The sequence below is a fragment of the Apus apus genome, chromosome 2, assembly GCF_020740795.1.
Source record: "Apus apus isolate bApuApu2 chromosome 2, bApuApu2.pri.cur, whole genome shotgun sequence".
Lineage (NCBI taxonomy): Eukaryota > Metazoa > Chordata > Aves > Apodiformes > Apodidae > Apus > Apus apus.
Window position 1 is genome coordinate 140,358,307 of NC_067283.1, and position 24,570 is coordinate 140,382,876.

Consider the following 24,570-nt stretch of genomic DNA (forward strand, 5'->3'; position numbering starts at 1 on the left):
GATTCAAGATAAATGGCCTGACTTCCTGACAAAATGGCCTAATAATCTCAGACACATTATGCCACCTCTGCTAGAACATTTAGAGTACAACACAAATCTTCCCAACAAAGTAGCTGGAGAAAATTATTACTCCAAGTGATATGCCAGCAAATACAGCACACCTGGGCCATGACAAAACAACAAACTCTTAGAACAAAACAGTAATTATGCAGCAATTAGCTTGATTGTCAGAGCTCAATGTTCAGCCTGAACCTGATAAAAATTGCTGTTTACTTCCCGGTCTCACATGCAAGAACTAGTGAATTCATTGCCTTTACACAATCTGCTTCTTCACCCTAACTTCATTTAGGAAAAAGATTTTTTGCAGGACAACTCGATTATGCAATAGGACTTTGCCATAAATGGTCAGAAACAGTATTTCTGTCACTACCTGATCTGCTGCTGTATAGTACCACTCTTCTAAGCGTTGTTTTAAAAAACATCCATTGTGAGACGACAGCTAACAATGATTCAAAGGTCACCTCCTCAGAACTGGAAAGTTTGCAGAAAAGAGTTTAAACAGAATGTCACTGTGCTACTCTCAAGCTAAGGCAGAAATGGAAAATCTCACAAGAAATTAAAAAAAAAAAAAGCTTACAAAACAAAACTCAAATGCAACAGCTTGAAAGGCATTCACTACAAATTTTCTTTGATATTCTGCATCATCAGAGGCTTCTTGTTAAATTACTCGTAGAAATTTCTTCTACCAGTAGGAAAAAAACAATGTTAATAAGAGGTCTATCCATGTGGTTCAGAATGCTTTCAGTGTTTGGTTTTGGTTGGGTGCTTGGGTTTTGTGTAATGATATATTAATTTGCTTCTTAAAATCTTCTATTTATGGGAATTCCTTGATTATTTTTACTTAAATAATAATATGCCATACCACTTTCTTATTCTTTTTTTCCTTTTTTTCCCCTCTCTCTTTTTTTTCCCCTCCTCCTAAAACTAATATACCTCTACAGTTCTGGGAGAAATGAGCTTTAGCTGCCTATTGCACCTTTGAGAAAAGGGAGAGAATTATAAGCTCTGATTAAATGAAGTTATGAGGAGGTCAGAAGAGTTGTAATTTGATGGTATTTTTCAGATCCAGGTCCAACTGAATGCAATACTTCTTTTCACTGGCCTTAGTCTAGCTGGAATATTGTCATAGTTCCTTTTTTGTGTGAGATTTCTTTAAAACTGCATGTAGCAGTAATGTATCACTACAGAATAAATTCCATATTCCTAACTGGTGACTGGCCACAAGCCTGATGTAACCCCGTTTACTGTAATTCTTTAAGCCCTACTTATCAGCAATTTTTTCACTCAACATATTACTGGCTTGTCTAGGTGTATGCTGGGCATTTTGTCCAGAAAGACACTGTGAGAGAAAGTATCAGAAGTTTTGCTAAAAACAAACCCCACTGTATCTACTGGCTTGCCTTGGTCAACAAGATGGATGCCCTTGTCATAAAAAGAAATGTAGTTAGGCAGGACTTTTCCCTCATGAATCCATCTTGGCTATGACCAATGGACTGTGTTGTCTCTGAAGCATTTTTCAGTAACTCCCAGAAAAAATTCTCCATAAAAATCTCCATAATTCTACCAGGCACTGAAGTGAGACTGACAGGCCTGTAATTACCAGGGTCTTTCTTCTTATTTTTATCGTAAATTGGAATATTTCCAGCTTCCAGTTGACTGGGACCTCTCCAGATTCCCAACACTGTTCAAAATAAATGGACCGAAGTCCTGTGGCCTGGGAAGCATCCCATCAGGTGCCATAGACTTATGCACAAACAGCTGGAGCAACCAATCTTGAACAAGTTCAGAGTGAGCTGGGAGTTCATCATCCCTGCAGTCACAGTCTTCATACACAGGACTCTGATGGTCCCAGGGCCCACCACCAGTGTTAAAGACAGAGGCAAAGAAGGTATTAAATGTCTCCACTTTGTCTAAGTCCCTACTTGTGAGGGACTGACTTCATGATGTAACGGACTAATGTTGTCTCTGATCCTCCTTTTGCTGTTAACATATTTTGAAAAGCCCTTTTTGTTGTCTTTCACAGTGCCTGCCAGCTTGAACTCTAATTGAGCTTTGGCCACATGATTTTTGTCTCTGCAGCGACAAACAGCATATGTGTAGTTCTCCCTTGACACCAGTCTTTGCTTCCAATGTCTATACACTTTCCTTTTCTACCTAAGTTGTAGAAGATCCATCCCTGTTCCTCCACTCCCCACTTGTTTGACTTCTGACACTTTGGAATTGCCTTCTTCTGTACTCTGAAAAGATGGCTTACAAAAAGCAACTGGCTATCATAAAAGTCCGAGTCTCCAGTTGTCAGTTATCTTGGACAGTGAGAGAGAATTCCTTTTTCCAACTAGGAATAAGGCATTATATGCATAAGGTGAGAAATAAAGGAGCTGACATACAATTGTCCACAATCACACATAAACCTAAATGATAAGAAGACTATTAAGAAAAAAAGCATAAGTATTAAGATCTTAATCACCCTTATTGCAATGGCACTGTATTTTGATGGCTTAAGGCCATAGGCAAGGCAGGGTTTGGAAAAGCAACTGGAAGGCTTTTGGGGGAAAAAAAGCAACAATGATGATCTTCAACAGTTTGCTGTGGTGAAGCCAGAAGTTTTATTACTCTTGAGATGGTGTAACAGTGGCAATTAAATTTGTATGGGTCTTTCTTACACTGAACTTATTAACACTAGCTTCAACCACAGATAGCTTAGGGAACACTCATTTTAATGACAATCTATAGTCTAATATGCTGAATAAATTTGTCTTTATAATGGAGGCTTTTTGTTTCCTTGATAAAATGGACTGAATTTTAAATGCATTTTCCCCTTATTTTATTCCAGCCACCCTGATCTGACACGTATCCAATCAACATGCTGTTAAATGTACAGAAATAAGGTTAGGGCAATGTGTTACTCCTTTCTTATGTAGTTATAAGCTCAGCCTGAGAAATAGGCATACAGGTAAACTAACAGACACCTGAAACACAAATAAATGCAAAAAGCAGAATTCCTTTGGCCTTAAGGGATACTACTAGGCAGAGAGATCAGTATATTGATAATTAGGTGTTAAATCTGTCAAACAAAAGAAGTCAGAAAGGTTTATTGTAGGGAAAAATGTTGATGGAGTACATTTATTAAAAGCAGTTGCTCAAATACTGGGTTTATGGGTTAACTTAATTTTATTTATGTCAGTTACTATAGTTTAAATAGTTGGAATATGCTTATAAATCAGCTTGACGTCATTTTTTTTAGATGTTGTCAGTGTAGAAGAGAAAGTAACATGAGTAAAATGTCTGCTGAGCTACCTGAAGATAAGAGCGTGGTCTTGCAGGTAAATGAGTCATGGGAAGAATCTAAGAAGTAGCAGTTTGTAATGTGTTATATGCTAACCTCGTTAGGTGGATGGTAACATTTAATTTACATGCACAGAGAATAAAACCCCACAATTTTAACATCTGGCCACTCCCCATATGAATTTCATTTCTGGACTGTCGAGGTTGAGATCCTGGTACCTGATAAGTAAAAAGTATGAACAATCAGAAATATTATGAAAGTACATGAACAATGCAACGCAACAGCTCAGTAATCACCTAAAATAGCAATCTGGTGAGCAGTAACAAAACTTGAGTTGTGTGTTATGAAGCAAGAAGTTCCAACAGTAGTTTTGTTTTTGCAGCAACTTTATATTCAGCAACTTCCCCATTTTTGAACGATTGACTTGGCAAAAAATACTAGGCTACAAAAAACCCAATCCACAGTTGTTGAATGAAACACACTCCATATCTAGCTTTATCAAAATGCAAAAATACTACTTATTATTTAGATAAACTTTCATCATACTATGTTTCATTAGTAGATTTTGAAAAAGAACTACTGCAGCATAGGCTCAACCATACATCTCATGTTAAACAGCTTCTTGAGAAATCCTAATTCCGGCACACTGGAAAAAAGTCACTGGGACTTGCATTAGTGCTTCTCTGAACCATACTCTCGTGCAGAAATAAAACAAGTCTTGAGAGACTCAACATGTTTCTGACTCACACTTTCCTTCCTACTTAACAAGTCTGACTTCTAATAAATTACTGGGTATATCTGTGATTCTGAGATTATAAAGAATTTCTTTACCAAAAGAGTGGCTGGACAGTGAAAAAGGCTGCCCAGGGAGGTGGTGGAGTCACCATCCCTGGAAGTGTTTAAAAGAAATATAGATGTGGTGCTTAGGGACATGATTTAAGCACTGAACAGGTAGATTTACGTTATGGTTGGTGGATTTATGTTATAGTTGGACTTGAAGATCTTCAAGGTCTTTTTCAAACAGGATGATTCTGTCATTCTGTGATAAATCAAAATTGAAATGTCAGACCATTAACATTTACCACAGTCATGAAAAAGAAAATAAAACATAGAACTACCTCAATGACAAAATAGGGAAACACATATAAAACAATAATTCCATCATGTCTTCCTCTCCACCTTCCAAAAAAACCTACTTCCTGCATCACCACCAAGAAAGATATTTAAATTCAGGTAAATTGGACTCTCTTCTATTCCCTGGAACTCTTTTAAAAGCATTTGCAGTTCCTAAGGGATGCAAACAACTACAGTATAAACCAAAGTATAACTAAATTGTGCTTGCTGTGGGTTGAGAGTCTAAGAAGATACCATGTATGTGTCCACTGTCATCTAAACATAGCCTGATAATGAACTAAAGAAAAAGTAAGAGTGACAGAAGGAAAGATAAAATATCATAAATTGGTCCTAAATGCCATCTGTACATGTTTCCAAGACATAATTTCACTCCCTATATGAAGACAAAAAGAAGAAAAAAAAAAATAATGCAAGACTTGTATTTTAACAAAATTATCCTTTGTTCAAGGGAACATTTATTCCTCTCTGTAGATAGAAAGGAATAAAAGTCTGGAGTATTTGAGTTCCACATCTGGAAACTGTTTTGCTTTTTCAAGACTAATAAAGAAACTAAAGAAAAAAGTAGAAGTCAGATGATTTCTATAAGATGCCAGTTAATCAAAAGCATGTTTTACAAATCTTGCTGGCAAAAGTATATTCCTACACACTTTTTAAATTTATGAATGTTAAATGCAAACTCATGGTGGCAGTGTTGAAAAGGCTAAACTTCCATCTCAAAGATCTGACTAATGCAAATGACAATGGAATCTCCAAGATATTGAACCACCTAGCAAGAAAAATAAAGATTCACTTCATCAATAATCAGCTCACTACCACTACTGAAAGTGATGGTCTAAGTGATGTTTAAAAGCAGGAAAGTAATGAGATATCAGTAGCGTGCATGAAAAATGAGAAGTCTAAAGAGTGACAATTATTCTTGGATAATTTCAGATGAGATCTCATGGGACATTACCCACAATTATTTTATTTCACTAAAAACAACCAGCAAATTATTTCAGTTCTGCAAGATAGGTAGACATTAACCACCCTCTTCATAATGTGCTTTGTTATCTGCCTTTCAATGGTCATTCAGCTCGTCTCTAACATTTTCAATTCCACAACCACAATGTGATTTGGAGATGCTGTGCTTTAGCCAACCATGCTTCTGAATATGAGAGTCCTATAAAAATGGTTAATATCTAAATTTGGTTGTTTACACCAACTCCACTATGTGAGGAGGAGTTTGACTTTCCTTTACATTGCCTCTCACTTGCTACCAACAATCTTAATGAAATTACTGTAATTTGAAATTAGATTTCAAGTCAAATGTTCATAATTTCTGGAAAATTTAATATCTGCCACTAGGTATATATTTCACAGAAAAATTATTTAGACAAATAAGTTGACATAAAAAGCTAAAAAAAGTTAAAATACCTAAAACCCAGTTACCTCATTTTCTGCTTTAGTCAAGTGGCTGAAGTTCTAAAAATTTATCCCATACTGAAACAGAATGTACACATGTATTTCATGGAACAAAAGAAACTCAGATACAAAGCAAAATTCTACTTGAAATGCACTAAACAATCTGCTCATTAGAAGAGCTTTCTGTGGCAACAAAACCACATTATTCAATTGTTCTTGAACCACATTCATTTCTTAAGTATGCCAAGTTCAGTAATGGTGGCAGAGGAACTGGGTGAATGTGAAACTGGAGCTGCAGTGGGCCCAGATCACCCTGTGCTCCTATGATTCATCTTCACTTTCAGCCTGGGTCACAACACCGAACCAAAATCCTTGCAATCTTTAGCTCCCACCAGTTAATCGGTCCAGGATTCAACTTTACTGTACCCTAGAATTATGACAATTTTAGAAAAATAAGGAATATTTGTTTGGCAATGATCCTTACTTGAAATCTTCTAGAAAAGTAAGTTAACAAAACAGAACTATGAAAAGCATAGGCAAACAGGAAGAAACCTTCCATATTTACAGTAATCAAGTCTTTATAGAGATATCATAACCAATAAAAAAGTGGAAAAATGTGTGCTTCTTTAAAGAGTTTATCTAACTTACATCACAGATGGTAAAATGTAAATTTCTTAGCACAAAATAACAGAATCACAGAATTACCAAGGCTAGAAAAGACCTTTAAGATCATCAAGTCCAGCCTATGACCTAACACCACCACATCAGCTAGATCATGGCACTAAGTGCCACATCCAGCCTTTCCTTGAACACATGCAGGGATGGTGCCTCCACCACTTCCCTGGGAAGTCCATCCCAACATCTAATTACCCTTTCCATGAGGAAGTACTTCCTAATATGCAACCTCAACCTCCTCTGGCGCAGCTTGAGGTCATGCCCTCTTGTCTTGTTGCTAGTTGTCTGGAAAAAGAGCCCAGCCCCCACCTGACTACAGCCTCCCTTCAGGTAGTTCAAGAGAGTGAGAAGGTCCCCCCTGAGTCTCCTCTTCTCCAGGCTAAACAACCCCAGATCCCTCAGCCTATCCCTATAACTTTCCCTCTAGTCTTTTCACCAGCCTCGTTGCTCTCCTCTGGTCCTGCTCCAGCACCTCAATATCCTTCTTGAAGTGAGAGGCCCAGAACTGGGCACAGCACGTGAGGTGGGGCCTCACTAGTGCTGTGTACAGGGGGAGAATTGCATCCCTACTCCTGTGGCCACACTATTCCCGATACAAGCCAGGATGCCATTGTTCTTCTGGCCACCTGGGCACACTGCTGGCTCTTGTTCAACAGGTTGTCAACCAGTACCCCCAGGTCTGTCTCGGCTGGGCTGCTCTCTCAGCTGCAATTAAGATTAAAAAACAGATATGGCAATGCCCACTTCAGAGCCATCATTAAGCCCAACCAGAATTGAACTGATACAAAAACATTTTCCTAGGCACCATTCAATTATGTCTCTCCAAATGTATTAGGAATAAGTAGTCCAATTTTGCAATCAAAACCTTTTTTTTTTCTATTTTCTGTTTTCATTATTCTTTTTCAAGATACTAAGTTTGGTCTTTTTTGCCCACTTGTTGAATTCTAAAAAGTATCTAAACCACCATATTTAAAAATAAATATTTAAATTTATAATATTTTAATAACATATCTAAATGGAGAAATCTGGAAAATCTCTGACTCCCTTTTGAGAAAAAGAATGAGGGTCAAAAGGAAAAAAAAAAAAGAAGAAAAAAAATAATGCTTTAATTATATTTCTGCTTGATTTCTACTGATTTTGAAGAAAATACAAAGTAAGGAACCACTTAAGCGAGCGGAGAGAGAACAAAACTCCCCCAAATTTAAAACATTCCACAAATTTACTGATTTTAATTGTTTCACATGTCTAAATATAACAACTGCCAATTACTGCAAAAGACACCTAAAAGAACTAAAAAACCTGAATAAATAATGGAACTATTTCCAGATGCCAGTTTGCTGAGTGGTAAGGCCATTTAAAAGCCAAGTAATTTTATAACCCTTAATAACTTGTTGAAGAGCTTAAAACTGGCAAACTTCCAATCTCTGCTGCACATCTTTATATTATTATTTCCTACCTAGAGCAGCATTTTGGATATGTAAACAGAAGAAAAAAAAGAACAAAAACACAACCACAAAAAGCCAAACAACAAACCCAAACCCACAAAACAAAAGCAAAACTCCACATTTTTAAATACTCCTAAAAAAAGGAGTCTGGAGAAGAAAAACATGCAACATGAAAAAAATAAATTGGTAATCTTTTTTTTAGCTCCCTACTGGAGAGTATAAACATATCACCAATAGGTGTTGGGTCTAAAATTGCTGAAAGTGATTAAAATTTGACCCACCATCTGTTTTTCTCAAAAACAGACAATTAGTGATTTAATTGACTTGGCACACTATATATTGCAGTACATATGTCACACTAGATGAAGTGATTTGATTTTTATGAAGTTGTACAAAAGGTGCCTTGAAGCTTTCAGACTATTCTTATTTTGTTGGTGGTTGCATTTTACAGACATTTTTTATTCTGACAAAAACTACGCCCAGGGCTTAAATTCTCCCATGTACAGCTTCTAGTCTTCTTAAAAGCAGCACTGAAGTAGGAAACAACGCACCCTACTGCTATGCCAAATGTTCTTTATTATTTATTACACTGTGTCCATGCTTTCATTATATGAAGCCTGCGGCTGGATTGTCAGATTTCAGGTGTCCTTTAAGTTGATATAAAAAGTTAACTGCCATATGAACACAATCCTACTGTCCTACTGTAATCTCCTACTGTCCAAGTAAGAGGCATTTTTCCAACTTATAGATGACAAAATGTACATTTTCAGGATTATCTTCCATTTAATTTTGTTCTTTCTTCCTATATATTTACATGGTTAAGCATATGGGGATTTGGATTGTGTATGAAAAATAAGCATTCTGAAGCAAAAAAAAAAATATTAGCACAGTAAGTTTTAATATACACGATGTAGCACAGTATATTTAGATAGAAAAAACTCTCACTAGCTTTTATCATCCTATATGAGGATACCTTATAATTTAAATATGATCTACAAATAAATGTAGAAAGTAAGGATAACAGTTATGCTGTAGCTTTTTTCATATTATTTATAGTTCAACTTATTATAAAATCTATTATTGCAGCTATGGCTATGACCTACAGCTATTATGTTTGTATCTGTTTTAAGTAACTGCAAGATAACTCTCTAAAAATAACACATGGCTGTAGGTAGCAAGTAATAAATTGGTGACAGTCACTAGGACTTACCAACATGAAAGGAACTGCATGTAACAGTGTGAAATATACACTCCATTTTTGCCACTGACAATGATCTGATCAAGGGGGAATTGTCCCTGCCCAAGAACGGGGGGTTGGAACTAGATTATCTTTAAGGTCCTTTCCAACCCAAACCATTCTATGATTCTATGTTTGTATGAATGATGGTAATTGCTTTTTTTTTTTTGCCTTTTTTTTTTGCTTTTTTTCTCTCAATGCAGCCAAAAATCTAAACCAAATGTGCTAGTGTGCTTTATTTTCCCTTCATCACTATTGATAGTGCTACTATTACAAAATTTTAACTTTTTTAATAATATGCTAATTGTCAGATAATCAAGAACAATTTTCCCACTTTTGAAATTCCTCATTGTTAATGATTCTATTTTCTGTATCATTTACTGTAAACCTACTCTATAAAATCAGAAATTTATTTCTTTATTTATAGTAACCTTTACCATTCATCTGGTCTTCCCCTTATCATGGCATGTGAGATGTTGACTTTTTTTAATCCACTCAGAAGAAAGAATGCCCTTATAAAAAGTCCCTCTCCAGCTTTTCTGTTAAAAAACTCCTTCCTATGGCAGATGTAAAAGTTTAAAAAACATAAAAATTCCAAAAGATTTGGATGGGTAGAGAAAGCTTCAACTGCTTTTGCATATGTAAGTAAACAGAGAATATTATTCATATTGCTATACTTTATAAATGATTTCCATCAGAGGATAATGATTTTTTTGTTTATTTTATTGTTAGAAAAAAGTGATTAATTCATTAATTTGATCTGTAATTCTCACAAGTAGCATGCATGTTTAAAGGATGTGTCATCATTAACATGAAAATACTTCAAAATTTATTCTGTCAGGTAATTTAAATTCTGGCTTTATGTCAGTCTATTAATGTCAGTTTCTAAATCCACATGCATAGAAGCTTACACTTGGAATTTTGTAGAGTGAAGTAAAAAGAATTTCATTCTGAATATTCATTGTCTTTTTAGAGTGAATAGGACCAAATATTTTAACAAAAGCACTAAATTCCAGAGCACATTTTCTGCAAAATCATTCAGTTTGCCTAGTCATATCAATTTGGCATGTCCTAAGGTTTCTTTGCAGCCCACTTTCTCAGGTATTCAATCAGATTTTATAACTATTCCTGAAGCTAAAAATAATTTAGATCATCTGCTGTCATCTTGTGTTACTTCAGCTGACCAGCAGTTCACTTTTTACAAGATTTGCAAGAGTTTTGATACTCCAAATATTTCAGCCTAGATGGAAGGTGAATTAAAAAAAAAAAAAAAGGGGAGAACTGAGAGGGGGAGAAAAAGAAAATGAAAACAGCAGAGAAGAGGAGAACGTCACTGGTGATCCTTTAAAGTAAATGGAAGGACTTTTCTACAACATCTGATGAATTGCAAATGAGAAGATAGGACCACAAAAGAGCAAACACTAAAACACATAAAAGTAAATAAAGCCAATTTGATGAGTATTTTGAACTGTTGCTTTGAAAAAATAGAGGAAAGATTCAGTGGTTCAACATTGGCCAGTCCCTGAAGTATTTTGCTTTCTGATAAAATTAAACCTTTTATTGTTTTGCACATGCTGGAAGTGGTTGAATAAACAAAAAAAAAAAAAAAAGAAGAAAAAAAAAGCCAGATGTTATCTTTTCTCCATCCATACACAATAGAAAAAATAAACTGTAATATACCTCAGGGGAAACACTCGTTTCCATTCAGGATCAAATGACCAGGTGACAAATACATACAATAACTCTCTTGCATGTTCAAGAGCTCCAACTTTCTCAATTTGGAATGGAATCCCTTCTAAATTCCCACGGAAAAAAAGCACACACAAAAACCAAACCAAACACCAGCAACCAACCAACCAAATAAAAAAAGCTTAGATTTAGAATTCAAGGAGGGAAGGTGATAGTCCGTTTTTTTTGATGTAACACAGAGGCAAAGGCACTCTCATAATAATAGGCTGGATTTTCCTGTTTTATGGAATTCAAACACACATCACAAATACTTTAATAACAAATTTGTGGCATCATCTAATCAGATGCAAACAGAACAAAAATAAATCAAAGAACAGAGCTTAAATACCTCACCACATCCCTCCCTTCTTCCCAGGCCCAAATTACTTTCTTCCCAATTTATCTACCTCCTTCCCCCAAGGGGGAAAGAGGGACAGGGGATGGGGCTTAGAGTCAGTGCATCACATGTTGTTTTCTCTTGCTTCTTCCTCCTCAGGGAGAAGGATCCCTCACAGTCTTCCTCTGCTTCCCCATGGGGTCCCTCCCATGGGAGAGTGTCCTTCAGGAACTTCTCTGACATGAGTCCCTCCCACGAGATGCAGTCCCTCAAGAACAGACTGCTCCAGTGCAGGCGTTCCACAGAGTCATGGGCTGCTTCAGAACAGTCACATCTCCAGGCAAAGGGTTCTCTATGGTTGCAGGTCTACATCTGCTCCACTGTGGCCCAGTCTGCTGTCTCATTGCAGGCTGTAGCAGGACCTCTGCTTGGGCAACTCTTCCCCCTCCTTTCTCATTGACCTTGGTATCTCTGCTCTGGCATTGCTCCAACCTCTGTGCTCCAGCATTGTTTTCATCCCTGCTCTCCACCTCTCACCATTGCTCTTCCCCAACTCACCTCTGCTCAGTTCTTAGTTAATTTACACTTCGTTCAGACGTTAATCGCAGGGGCCATCCATTGTCTCTGATGGCTCAGCCTTGGCCAGAGGTGTGGCCACACTGTTTTGAGCCTGGGAGTTTTTTGCAGCTTCTTACAGGAGACATGCCTGGAGCCCTCTCCTGCTGCCAAAACCCTGCCAAAACCAAACTAGCACAAACTCCAGTGTTTTATATCTGGAAATATGTTGCAGAAAATGCCAATAGGAAACTGATAAAAAAAAGCCACCAATAAATGGTAAATATTGTTTATTGTATTAAATAAAATAATTAATGGTGGTTTCTCATAACATGAAAATACATGATGAAAATGCACTGCTAATGTATTGTTTTCTCACATAATAGCACTTAAAGAAAATAATCACTGGCTTGGGGGAAAAAGTAAAAAGAAACTAACATTCTCGTGGCACTATGCTTGGCAACATGGAAAATTCAGAAGTCTAAGTAAGAGAAGTGCAAATTTTCAGCTGGTTACGTTGATTCTTTTGAGTGCTTTACCTGGAAACATTTTGAAAAACCTCCATACATACTCAAATTTTAAATGAAAGTTCTGACTGTATTTTAAATATAGTGTCTACCTGCTTGTAGATATCCTGCCTACTGGAGCACTCAAAATCAAACAAGCAGCTTCACTCTTCACCCAACCAATTAAAATAACTTTCTAGCTCTCTGTTCAATGAAATACCAACAGCTAAAAAATTTAGCAATAGCTATGCCATAATGTTATCTCAGCAGACAAACACATGGAAATCTTGCTTCTGTCACCCTTTCACAGGCTGATGTAACAAGGAACGCATCTTAACATTTTGAAAGAACACACTGCCAGAGACTGCCACACAGCCTTTCATCATTTCAAGAAAATTGGTGCAATGTAGACATGACGGGGACCTCCACCAACTCAAATTCAAGTGTGGTAGAAGGAGATTATTTGGCACACCAACTTCTCACTGTTATAAAAGATGTGGAGAAAAGTGCCAGGCTTAAATTGAGAGATCATGGATACTTAATGGAGAACACAAAATATTTCTATTACAAATATTAAGTAAGTAAGTAAATAAATAAATATGTATATAAACAAAGTTAAGATATTATCTCAGGACACAGAACTCTAGATTCATGGAACTTTTTAGAGCTCTTCAGCCCAAGTTATTCTAATTGCTATTCTGTCATGTTGGGGTTTCAAATCCTACCCTTTGTCCAGAAGGATCTTCCCAAATGCATGAATTGCTTTACTATCTACTATCTACTATCTACTATACCCAGAAATAAACAAACAGATTTGAGTATTTTTTTTATCCCAAACCCAGAGGTAAACAGTTAGTCTCTTGAAGGATACATGCTTAATACATAAAGCAACAGAACTGAATGAAAATACATGCTGAAATACTGAGGAAGATGAGTCAAACAAGCATCCATTTAGCACAGTGTCCAGATTCAAGTAGTACGTAATACTTAATGACATAGTAAAAGATGACCTGTTTTACATGTAATGTATTCATATTTCCCAACAGAATAATATCAGAGCACAAAAAATCCTTCTGTTCTTCTGTATAGATAATACTACCACAAAAAGTTTGATTGCTAAATGCTTTTAATTAAATACTATAAAGCAGAGAAATTACCTGCAGTTTTATTGAACAAAATTTAGAAGTTGTGGGAGTCATCTTCAAATAACAATTTGTCTCAACAGCTCTCCACTGATCTGAGTAGACTAGTAGAAAAAGTATCATAAATTTTGTGTGATATAAATAATTATCTTTCTTTTAATGAAACAAAACCTCTGAGTACAAATATGAATGTTAAATTTGGTCTTGTTTAAGACAAATAACCTTATTTTATAAATTAGCTCGGAGGAAATAAGATTAAACAATAATAATATGCAGAGAAATCAGAATTAAAGATCAATAAGCAAAAAGAAGCAGTATGCATTAGTAAATAAATATTTTCAGGAATACAGATGTGAAATAGAGATACAATGCACAATTTCATTTCCTAAGAACTTTTCTAAGAATATGAAAAGTGTATATGGCTTTAAGAGGAAAAAGAGACACTCATAGATTAAAAAAATCTGTCAAAATTTACTTACTATAAACTCTGTGCCACAAGCATTTAGAGTTTAGGACAGCATTCTGAAGTGTCACTATGTCATTGCCTGCTCTTTTCCTTATATGATACTCAGTTAAATCGATCTTTATTATGAATCTGTACAGGTGTTTTCATATATTTATAACCTAGGGATTACAATCAGAAACTCTTACACCTTATGTCAAATACACTGTTTGAGAATTAGATAAAAATATTAATAAAATATTTGGATAGTAGGGTCAGAAAATGCTTACAGTGAGTTATGGCCAACAAAACCAGAAAAACAGAGTAAAATACAGCATCAAAATTCATCTTGGCAATAAGTTAACTAGAAAGGTGACCCAAGTTTCTGCAGTTGATGCCCTTTTACTTAGTATGCTTAAGAAAGATCTGAAATATGAATGAGCTTGAATTACAACACTTGTCAGTGAAACACTTTCAGCAGAAACGGAATCAGATACAGAGAAAGTTGTGCTGTATTTGCAAACTTTTGATTGGTTAGAGGGGTTACACAAAAAGAAGTGTCCTTAATTCAGTTCATTCAGTGTTCTGTCATGAACAGAAAAGCAAGTGCTGTTGAGCAGTTGGTCAAGGAAAACATCTCTGTGCCATCTGTGACAAAAAACCTCAGATGTGTTTGCAAGCCAATGCTTACTGCTAGGAAAATAAGATGAAATATGGATCACATAGTCCATAAGGCTACCCTCAGGCTGCAACAGTAGTACCCCAACCACTCAGGAACACAAGTCACACTCGTTGAAGAAAGATCAAAGTTATGCTTTAAGCAAATAGAAATATTTTTAAATACTGGGTGTCACAGTGTAAATCCCATATCCTAATATTAGGTCATCGACACAGAAAACTGAATAACCAAATCTACTTTGCTTCAAATACACTTTTTACCTACACACCTATCTAGCTTGGCATTCTTAGACAAGCCTCTTTGAAAATGGGTCATTAAACTCCCGTCAAAGTAACCTTCTTCAACTTTACTTTCTTATTAATAAAATCAGAGTTTGTCAGATGCATTGTTATAGTTAACAACAAAACCACATAGATTTTGTCCTGGCAGGAGGCAGAGCTATCAGGAGAACCTACTGATTTAAGAAGTTTTATTAGTGCATAGACAGTTATTTGGGGAAAAATAGAAAAGACACACCAAAAGGAAAAAAAAACAAACCACAACACACACACAAAAAAAAACAACACAAAAAAACCCAAAAACTCAGATTTGGCCTGAAATATTGAATGATGCAAAGTATTCATGCAACTTGTGATCAGCAGCACCTATTAATTTGTGGTTTTCTGTTATAACATGGATATGGGAAGCCTAAAAATAATTATTTATTCACTTTATTTGGTAATTATATGAACACCACAGACTAATCTCATACATAAAGGAAGGACTATGGTTTTCAAATAATCCTCAAAATTACAGCTTTGAAATAATGCACTTACAATTTCAAATTGCTAAATACTCCATGCGGTCACATTACAAAAAAACCTACATATCCATTTGAAGCATGAGAATAAAACAGCTTACACAAAAGTGAGATGACAGGTAAAATATATATCTAATGAAGCAGTGCTTGTATTTCTGTCCTGCACATTTCTGATGTTTTTATTATTCTATTTTCCTACGTATTTTTATTTTACAAGATATTGGGAAAGGAATTTCAAAACAAAAGCAAAAACTTATTTACTTTAAAATGCCCTCTACAATGTTTAGATCTCCATTTTATATTAAAAAAAATTATGTGATCTAGTAATTAAATGCATAAAATAACTTCATATGAAACATCTTAATTTAGAGGAAAAATATTTTCATTATTTCACAAAGGCTAACTAGATTCCCTCTAGTGGCAAATAATAGGGAATAAGCTGTTAATTCCTGAAATAATATAAATTTAAAATAATTCTTCAGCTGAACACCTGCTAATGCAGAGGTATATAAAAATTAATGTCTATTTCTGTCATTACAAATTATACAGCATATTCAATTCTATCCCAGTCAGAAAGGATATGACCTTATACCTCACACCTTGAGCATATATACCCTTTCAGAGGACAGTGGGTAAAAGAAATTGGGCAACGACATCCCACAACCTTCTCGTCCTCTTATCATATTCCATGTAGGACTTGGAGCAACCCATATTATTGAAAATGCCTGCCAAACTGAGACTTAAATGTCAACTAGATTGAAGAATGTCTTTATGAATTCTGATGGGATGAGGCATGCTCATCTCCACTACCTCTGTAATTAGCTCAGTCTCAGGATGCACAGAAGCAGATATTTTCCATTTTAGTGGGAAATTATTTTAGCTATTAGCAAATATTGTAAACAAGTAAATTATGAAGTAATTAAGCCCAACATAAGAAAGTCTGTAATATGAAACAATAGAATATAGAGTATCCAAATTCTCTAGAATAATTTAATTGTGTTTTAGTTGTTTTACTTTGGACAAGCTTTATCAGGTCCTTATAAATGCCCATTAGGAGCTGGAGCATAAGAAATGCAATTCCCAATGCTATTCAAGGCAACTTACACTAAAAAAAAAAAAGTATCCCATACTCTAGAGCTGGGGGGGAGAAGGAAAATAAAACACAAAAGCCCACCACACTGTGTATCCATTGAATGCCTGATGCATTAAAATGCTATTTAGTGAGCCAGAATAAAGAAACAGTGTAGGTCAAGAGAGCAAAAAGTACTCAATATCAAGGTGTGAAATCACAAAGTTGATTATATGGAGATAAGACTCTGTTCACCAGTTCTGTCCTCTTCTACCTATTCATATTCAACTAATTTTATTCTTGTAGAACTACAGCTTCCAACAATAAATATAACTCATGAATAAAACAAGACACAGAGGTACACTGTAAGATACTAGACAATATTCCTTTGCCTTTTTCAAACTAAAAATGTTCAAGTAAAATTAATTTTACTAGAAAAGAATCCTGTAACTTAAGGAAACAACTACTTGATGCATGGAAATTATTCTGAGTTCTGATCTTAGGCATCTTCTTTACCACATTGCTCTGGTTCAAGTTTGGTTATAACTAACAAATTCTTAAATTTGTTTATACTAATCTATTCTATTTCCACTTTCAACAGCTGGAATGTGGAAATCCTGAGTCTTAACTACCATGGAACAAAGCAGGAAGACCTTTCTTAGCCCACTAGATGCACTTGTGCCATATCACCAGAGAGCTTTTTTAAGGCAAGTTATTGACAGAAAAAAACAGTAAGTCACATTTTGCAGGTTTACTCCCAATATGCCTGTTCACTCCATCTGCCCATCTTCAACATCAGCTTCATTTCTAATAAACATAGTTGTTGATATAAGTTTTGCTTTACCTCTCCCCTCTTTTGATAAATAATTTTGATGAATAATCATACATTTTATCATCTGGTTTTGCTGGTCAGCAGAAACCGTCCAATTTAAAAATTTGTTGCAACAAATACATGCAACTATGTTTAATCTAATATAAAAGTAATAAAAATAACTAATTGTTTAATACTACAGAAGTGCATATATATGTTATTCTTAAATTTTTGGTTGATTCTGCTGTCCATGCTTTCTGAAAACAATATGTTCTTCCAGAAGCATCAAACAGCAACAGCTATTTTATGTTATACATAATAGATCCCGCACATTTTAAGACAGTAAAGAACAACATTATTAGGTAAGTTTTTCTTTGTTTTGGCCCAAAACTCATAAGTAATTCAAATTATTTGCTTGCAGGGAATTTTTCTGTTGTGGTAGGCATTATTAATCTTCAAAAGAATGTAGGAAGTGATAATTTCCTTTATGCATTTTACTTGAAAAAATCACAGCATAATTTCATTTTAAACATTTTCAACATCAAGTAATAGTAAGCAAATGTAAAACTATATGCCAAAAAATTAACTTTTGTAAGGACACACACACACAAAGAGCTTGTGGTTTCATATCACAAAAGACCTTAAAGAGAACAAATTTATTTTTTGCATTTTTTAAACTTAGTTTTAATGTTCTTACTTTTAAAACCAAAATAACTGAAAATTGACTGTATGCCCTAATATGAAAAAAAAATAATAGTGCATAATATTGGCTGCTTTTTTGCTATGCCATTAAATTAGCTTTCCATAATACATCCTTACCTTTGTAGTTAACCTTGAAACCGATTGAGCCCACACTTTCATCTGTTTGAAGGTGCAACCACATCTGATTGCTCATGCTCACGATCAAGTCTGGTACAAAGCTTCCAGTTAGCCTATAGACAGAAAAAAAATTCTGTAAAGACATTAAGAATTAAGTAACTAGTTTTGCTTTGCTTTTCTTTTTGCAAGGAATCTAAATAACTACTAAGTATTTTATTATGCTGGTTTGTTTTTTTTTCTTCTTGTTTGCTTGTTTGTTTAGTTGTGTGGGGTTTTTTAATTAATTGTATTCAGCTCACACCAAATTAGTTATCAACTGGTTAGTTAGCCAATACAGCTCTCAAGGTTCCAATGTCTGCAGATTTGAGAGCAGTTTATAAACAGAAGCAACTACTACTTGTGTTGTATTGAAATATTTAATCTCACTTTCAGCTGCTGGTCCAGAAAGACATGTGTTTTCCCCAAGCTTGAACCTTAATCTGGCAGACCTTTGCACATGACCCAGATACATGTAGGAATATCAAATGGCACTAGAAGCTCGTAATGAAGCACTGCAGTAATTCTTCCAAAAAAAGGTTTATCTGGTAGACAATTACCCACTTCGGAATACCTGCATTTACTATTTAAGTAGAAGATGTTATTATTAAAAAGCAATACTATTATGAAGGTCCATGTATTCCCTATACCTCTAACACAATCGTGGAAGAATGTGCCAAAATGACTCAGCTGACATTCATTTCTTCATTAACAAAAATACCAGATGTCACACCTTTAAAACCTTCTATTGGTACTGTTTTGGTTTTGGTTCTGGGTTTTTGGGGTTTTTTTTCACTTTGCACATTGTTTGCAAAGATTTACAAGTCAATACAATCTTAAATATTAATTCTGTTTGCTGAATGAAATAGTGTGATAACAAAAAGGGAATGTTGTAAAAGCTGCAGTTATATCTTATATAGCATTTTTTTCCCCAAACTTTGTCCCAGATTTGGTAAGTTTATCAGCTAAAACAGAGTGGTGGAAAGTACCAAAACATTTTCTATTCCTGAAAGATAGGTAACAAGCAAAAGATTGCATCAGAATGAAAACTGTTAGTTTTGGGATTTTTTTGGTTTTTTTTTGTTTTGTTTTCCTGTTCTAGCCATTCTTTAAATCTAGCTGAAACTTCAGATCGACTGTTTTAAGTGTAATTTGCAGTTAATTTTAGTTCTCCCCCCAGGTCTTTTTTAGCTTGTGTCTGTATGAAATACTCTGCTGTGTCAGAAATTCATGTCTATTTCCCACATCTGTGTTCACAGATGGAGCTACTACAACGACTCTCGGCAGAATTGAACAAGTAAATGCTTGGCCAAAATAGCGTTCTAAGTGCTCATTCCTGCACTAAGGGAAAGTGTCTTCAGTGACTTCAGTCTTTGCCAAATTAATAGATTAACAGGATGTTCCTCAGAAACAACATTAATGTAATGACTAACAGAGATTTGCAATTGTCACTGGTGACTGATGGCACACTTTGGGAGTAATAAAGCCACCGGGAATACTAATCTCTTTGTTATGTCAGGGAAATAATTCCTATGATAAACAGTGAGCAAAAGTTTATAATTTCTAGTTTCTGAAGTCAATTATAAACACTTTAAAAAAAAAATTATAGGGTTTTCAGAAACAATATGTTTCAATTAGATAGCACATGAGGGGGGAAAAAAAGTAATTTGATAATGTGTTTTTGAAAACAAGAATCAATCACTAGAACACAGAAATCACTTGTTGCTCTTTTTTAGGTGCTTAGGGATCCCAGTACAATATTTGGGAAGACTTCTAAGCCATGGAGCAATAAGGTCCAGAAAAATCAGCATTACGTGAAGGAAGTTATTTAAGATAATAATGACATTCTGCAGTTACAAATTATCTTTTCCTTCCTCCTGAGGTTTATGTGACTTCCTCTACCCTGGATTTATTACATGGATTCCTCTCCTGGAAGTATGTTCTTACACCTTCCCTTTCAAAAGGTGAGCAGTGAACACTGTCAGAGTGGAAATGGATTGATGCAATTGTGACGCCTCCTTTTTTATTAAATAGCTGAACAGGTATGACACTCAGCAGAGTGTTTTCCACCTCTTCCTCTAGGACTCCAGAACTACCTCTCCCATATACTAGTGACATACATTCTCCCTGAATAACTACACTGAAGACAAAGAGGATATTCAGAAGATTTCAACACACACAACACAGCAAAGATACATGTCTTGTGCATTATTTTTTCCAAATGCATGTGACAGGAATCAGTGCCCAGATGTGTATTATATTAAGAGACACCTGTGACAACTGTAATGCCACAGTGCTGAAAGCAAACTTCCAAACATCCTGAAAAAGTGTTGTGACTGATCTATAAAGGAGTCACCATTTCTTTTCTTCGTTCCCCTCTATCCCTTGGCAATAAAACCTAACACTGGTCCACCCTGCAGAGACCTCAGTTCCACAGAAATGCACAGAACTGCATTCAATTCATAACTCTAGGCGCAGAGTTATAGACAACCAGGGAAATTAACCATAGAATCATAGAATGATTTGAGTTGGAGTGGACCTTAAAGATCATCTAGTTCCAACTCCCCTGCATGGCCAGGGACACCTCCCACTAGATCAGGTTGCTGAGAGGTCCTTCCAACCTGCCCTTGAACACTTCCATGGATGGGGCTTCCACGACTTCCCTGGGCAACCTGTTCCCAGTGCCTCATCAACCTCATACTAAAGAATTTCCTTCTAATGTCAAACCTTTATCTCCCCTCTTCCAGTTTTGTTCCATTACCCTTTGTCCTCTAACTACAAGCCCTTTTAAAAAAGTTCCACCCCAGCTTTCCTGTAGGCCCCTTTCAGGCACTAGAAGGCCGCTTTAAAGTCTCCCCCACGCCTTCTCATCTCCAGGCTGCATAGCCCAAATTCTCTCAGCCTGTCCTCACAGGAGAGGTGCTACAGCCCTCTGATCATCTTAATGGCCTTCCACTGGACTTTCTCCACAAGATCCATGCACTGCTTATGCTGGGGGCTCCAGAACAGGAAACAGTACCTCAGTGGGGTCCCAAAAGAGCCAAATAAAGGGAGAGAATCACCTCCCTGGCCCCGCTGGCCATGCTTCTTTTGATGCAGGACAAGGTTGGCTTTCTGGGCTGCAAGCACACATTGCTGGCTCATGTTGAAACTTCTTGTCCATCATCACTCCCAAGTCCTTCTCCTCCAGACTGTTTTGATTCATTCTCCACCTAGCCTGTATTTGTGCTTAGGATTGCACCGACCTTGGTGCAGGACCTTGCACTTGGCCTTGTTGAATTTCATGCAGTTTGCACGAGCCCACATCTCAAGCCTGTCAAGGTTCTTCTGGAGAGCATCACTTCCCTCCAGCATGTTGACCTCACCTCACAGTTTGGTGTCTTCAGCAAACTTGCTGAGCATGCACTCGCTGCCACTGTCCATGTCACTGACAAAGATGTTAAATAGCACTGATCCAAGTACCAACCACTTAAACATCAGGAACCGATGGTACATCTTTTATCATACTAAAATTGCTAGAGATTGTAGAAGTTTTTGTGTAAATTGTCTGTATACCTATTTTCAGTTATTCTCCTGTATACTTTTAATTTGAGAACACATTTCTAAAGTGAGCACAATAGCGCCTAAAGATCTACATGTCTACACATGAATGTACAGACTACGTCTTTGAAAAATTCTGATTTTAGTTTTATCTTTTTCTTATGTCTGGCTCATCTCTTTCAGTCTTCAGAAAAGTAAACATCTAACATTGGATTTAAAATGTCACCTTCAGTAATTTTAGAAGCCCAGTAAGTTTACCCTTTCTTGAGATTTACCTGATTCTAATAGCTATTTATTCTCGTCAAAAAATACAATCATTACATTCTGCAATGCACACAAATTGTAAATACCAAAGACTTACACTTGAAGCACAGTTTTAGGATCACCCACTTCTCCTCCATCACCTATTGTCAGTGTGTCATAGCCAATCTCCAGATCAAATTCTTCAAAATTTATCTGAATAACCTAGAAAATAAAATAGGCAAATACATTTTAGAAATATGAAACATACCTGAGAGGAATGTTTAAATAAACTTTTCAGCTGTGTAAATAAATGAGATTTCCTAAGTAATAATTACATGTAATTTTAACATATTTAAAAATAATTATTGTAATTAACCCAACAGCTTTGGTTCATGAAATACGAATTATAGTAACTCCAAGGTATCAACATTCTGCTGACCTCCTCAAGGCACAACCATTTCACTTATTTGTGTAGCTGCTACATGTTTAATATAGTTCTGAATAATTGCATTACATTTTGATTAAGATATACTCAAAGGACAACATAACTAATTCCACTTTGTGCAATACAATTGTCTTCAAATAAAAACTGAGAAAATGCAGTGAAGGTGAAGAACGTAATTTATAGGAATTTTTAATACTTATGTCTGTAAGAAATTATATTTAGTATTTGTTACAACTGAGAATCAAGAGTGTTTGTGTAAAAGCTATGGATGCCATTCTGATTAATTAATATCACACCCCAGAAAGCTTGTATTACTTTGTTACACAGAGGTTCTGGTAATTATTTGAAGAAGGACACGTTTCTATGAACAAAAGCCAGTACAGGCAAGTTAGAGAAACTGATGTTTGCTCTGAGAATTGTAATTTGTTCTAAAGGGAGGAGAATCACTTTTCTTTACAGGTGTAAACAGGAACATCAGTAAACTGAGGAACAGCCAATTTGGCATATTCACGTACACAAATGTGCGTGTGTCCATGTATTTGTGTGCATGTACATGTGTCTTATACCCCAGGGAATAGTTAAGAGGGTCCAGATGGAGAGGACATGCAGAATTGTGTAGGCAAGTAGCTGCTTTGCTCTAACTGTCTTGATTAAAGCAGACAAAACAAAGCATAAATCTACTTCATCTTCTCAGTGTAAAAAAACATATTCTGGATAGTTTGTGTTGTTCTAGCCACAGAATTTTTAGGCCTAGACATAAGAATTTAAATTAAAATCCGTAACCAGATTTAAGGCAGACACATATTTCATTCACCTTTTTTTTTTTTTTTTCCCAAAGTCTCCAGTTTTGGTCTAAATTTAAATTATGTACAATTTGATGTACAGTTACCTCAGAATAGGACTAATACTCTCACCAATAAAACATTGGAGGAGTTTCTGGGCATTTAATATTAGTATTGAATTCAAGTAGAAAGTGTATTTAACTTATTAAAAGCAAAACACACTTAGCAATAATATCAATACTTAAGTGTACAGCATAGAAAACTTAAATTTGTATTTATAACAAGACATACAAGATATTAAGAAAAATTGCATAATTAGCTAATTGACCTAAATCTATTAAACACAAGAAGAAATCTAGTCTCCTTATCATATTTCTATGTAAGTGCAAGAGTGATTTTTTAAATTACTATCCTTCCAGATATTTTATATTAACTGAGTACCACCAAGTTGACATAAAGCATCTGCCTTTTTGTAATTGCAGTATTTGTCTTTATGAGCCGTGTCAGAAAGCTGAAACAGCTTTTTTTTAGCACAATAAACAATCTTCTATGCTACATGTATTTCATTGGAGAAGACAGGGCAGTACAAGTTCTGTAACAGGTGTCCCAAGATACTTTTTTTTTTTTTAATTAAGACTGACCAGAAAAAAATAAATAATATATATATACATATAACTAAAGTTCAAAATATTTTCTTCACTTTCCTGGAGAAATGTAATATTTTTTCATTATTTTTTAACAATGCTCACAAATAAATAAGTTTTTGAATCTACTGAATATAAGAAGATGCTGAAACTGTGTATAAAACTGCCAGTAGTAAAGCAAAACAGAAATAACCATGAAACAGGATCATATTTTATGTATAGGAAAAAGTCAAATATTATTCCTTGAGCCAGTATAAAATTTTGTATATAATGCCACACATACCTCTGCTGGAAGAGGGCTGGAAACAGTGACCAATAAGTACTCCAGACACCTTACAGTTCAAATGAAATATTTCATAACTGCAGAACCTCAAAGGGTAAGCAAACAACTGTATGCCACCTACTAATGAACAACCCATTTCAAATTTGATTTAGAATACCAAACCTGAGTACATTTATAGTACAAACTTTGGAGTTAGCAAAGTAGACTTGCCACTTCTCTGGCAAACATTCTTGTTGACAGACACTTGAAGACATTTAATTTTAAGGGAATTTGCACAAATGGGGAAAGAGTAACATACAGCAACAACAGCAGAGCTGCCAATATTCAACATGCAAGAGCCAATAAAATTTACCACATATATATTGCACAAGTATTTATGTGTTGTAATTGTGAAAAACTGTGTATATTTTTAGTGAAATTAGTCTTCTGCTGTTAATCTTTGACATGTGAAGTACAAAATTTGCAATAAAAA

At 35.4% G+C, this 24,570-nt stretch overlaps 1 protein-coding gene across 1 annotated transcript in view; it reads right to left on the reverse strand.

The window, feature by feature from the left end:
• CSMD3 (CUB and Sushi multiple domains 3) overlaps positions 1 to 24,570 on the reverse strand; it is a 558,931-nt gene that overhangs the window by 259,035 nt on the left and 275,326 nt on the right. The window contains exons 12-13 of the mRNA XM_051611448.1: positions 22,063 to 22,166; positions 18,126 to 18,238 (exon numbers count right to left, since the gene is read on the reverse strand). Coding sequence (XP_051467408.1) covers positions 18,126 to 18,238; positions 22,063 to 22,166 — 217 coding nt within the window. The remainder of the gene's footprint in view (positions 1 to 18,125; positions 18,239 to 22,062; positions 22,167 to 24,570) is intronic.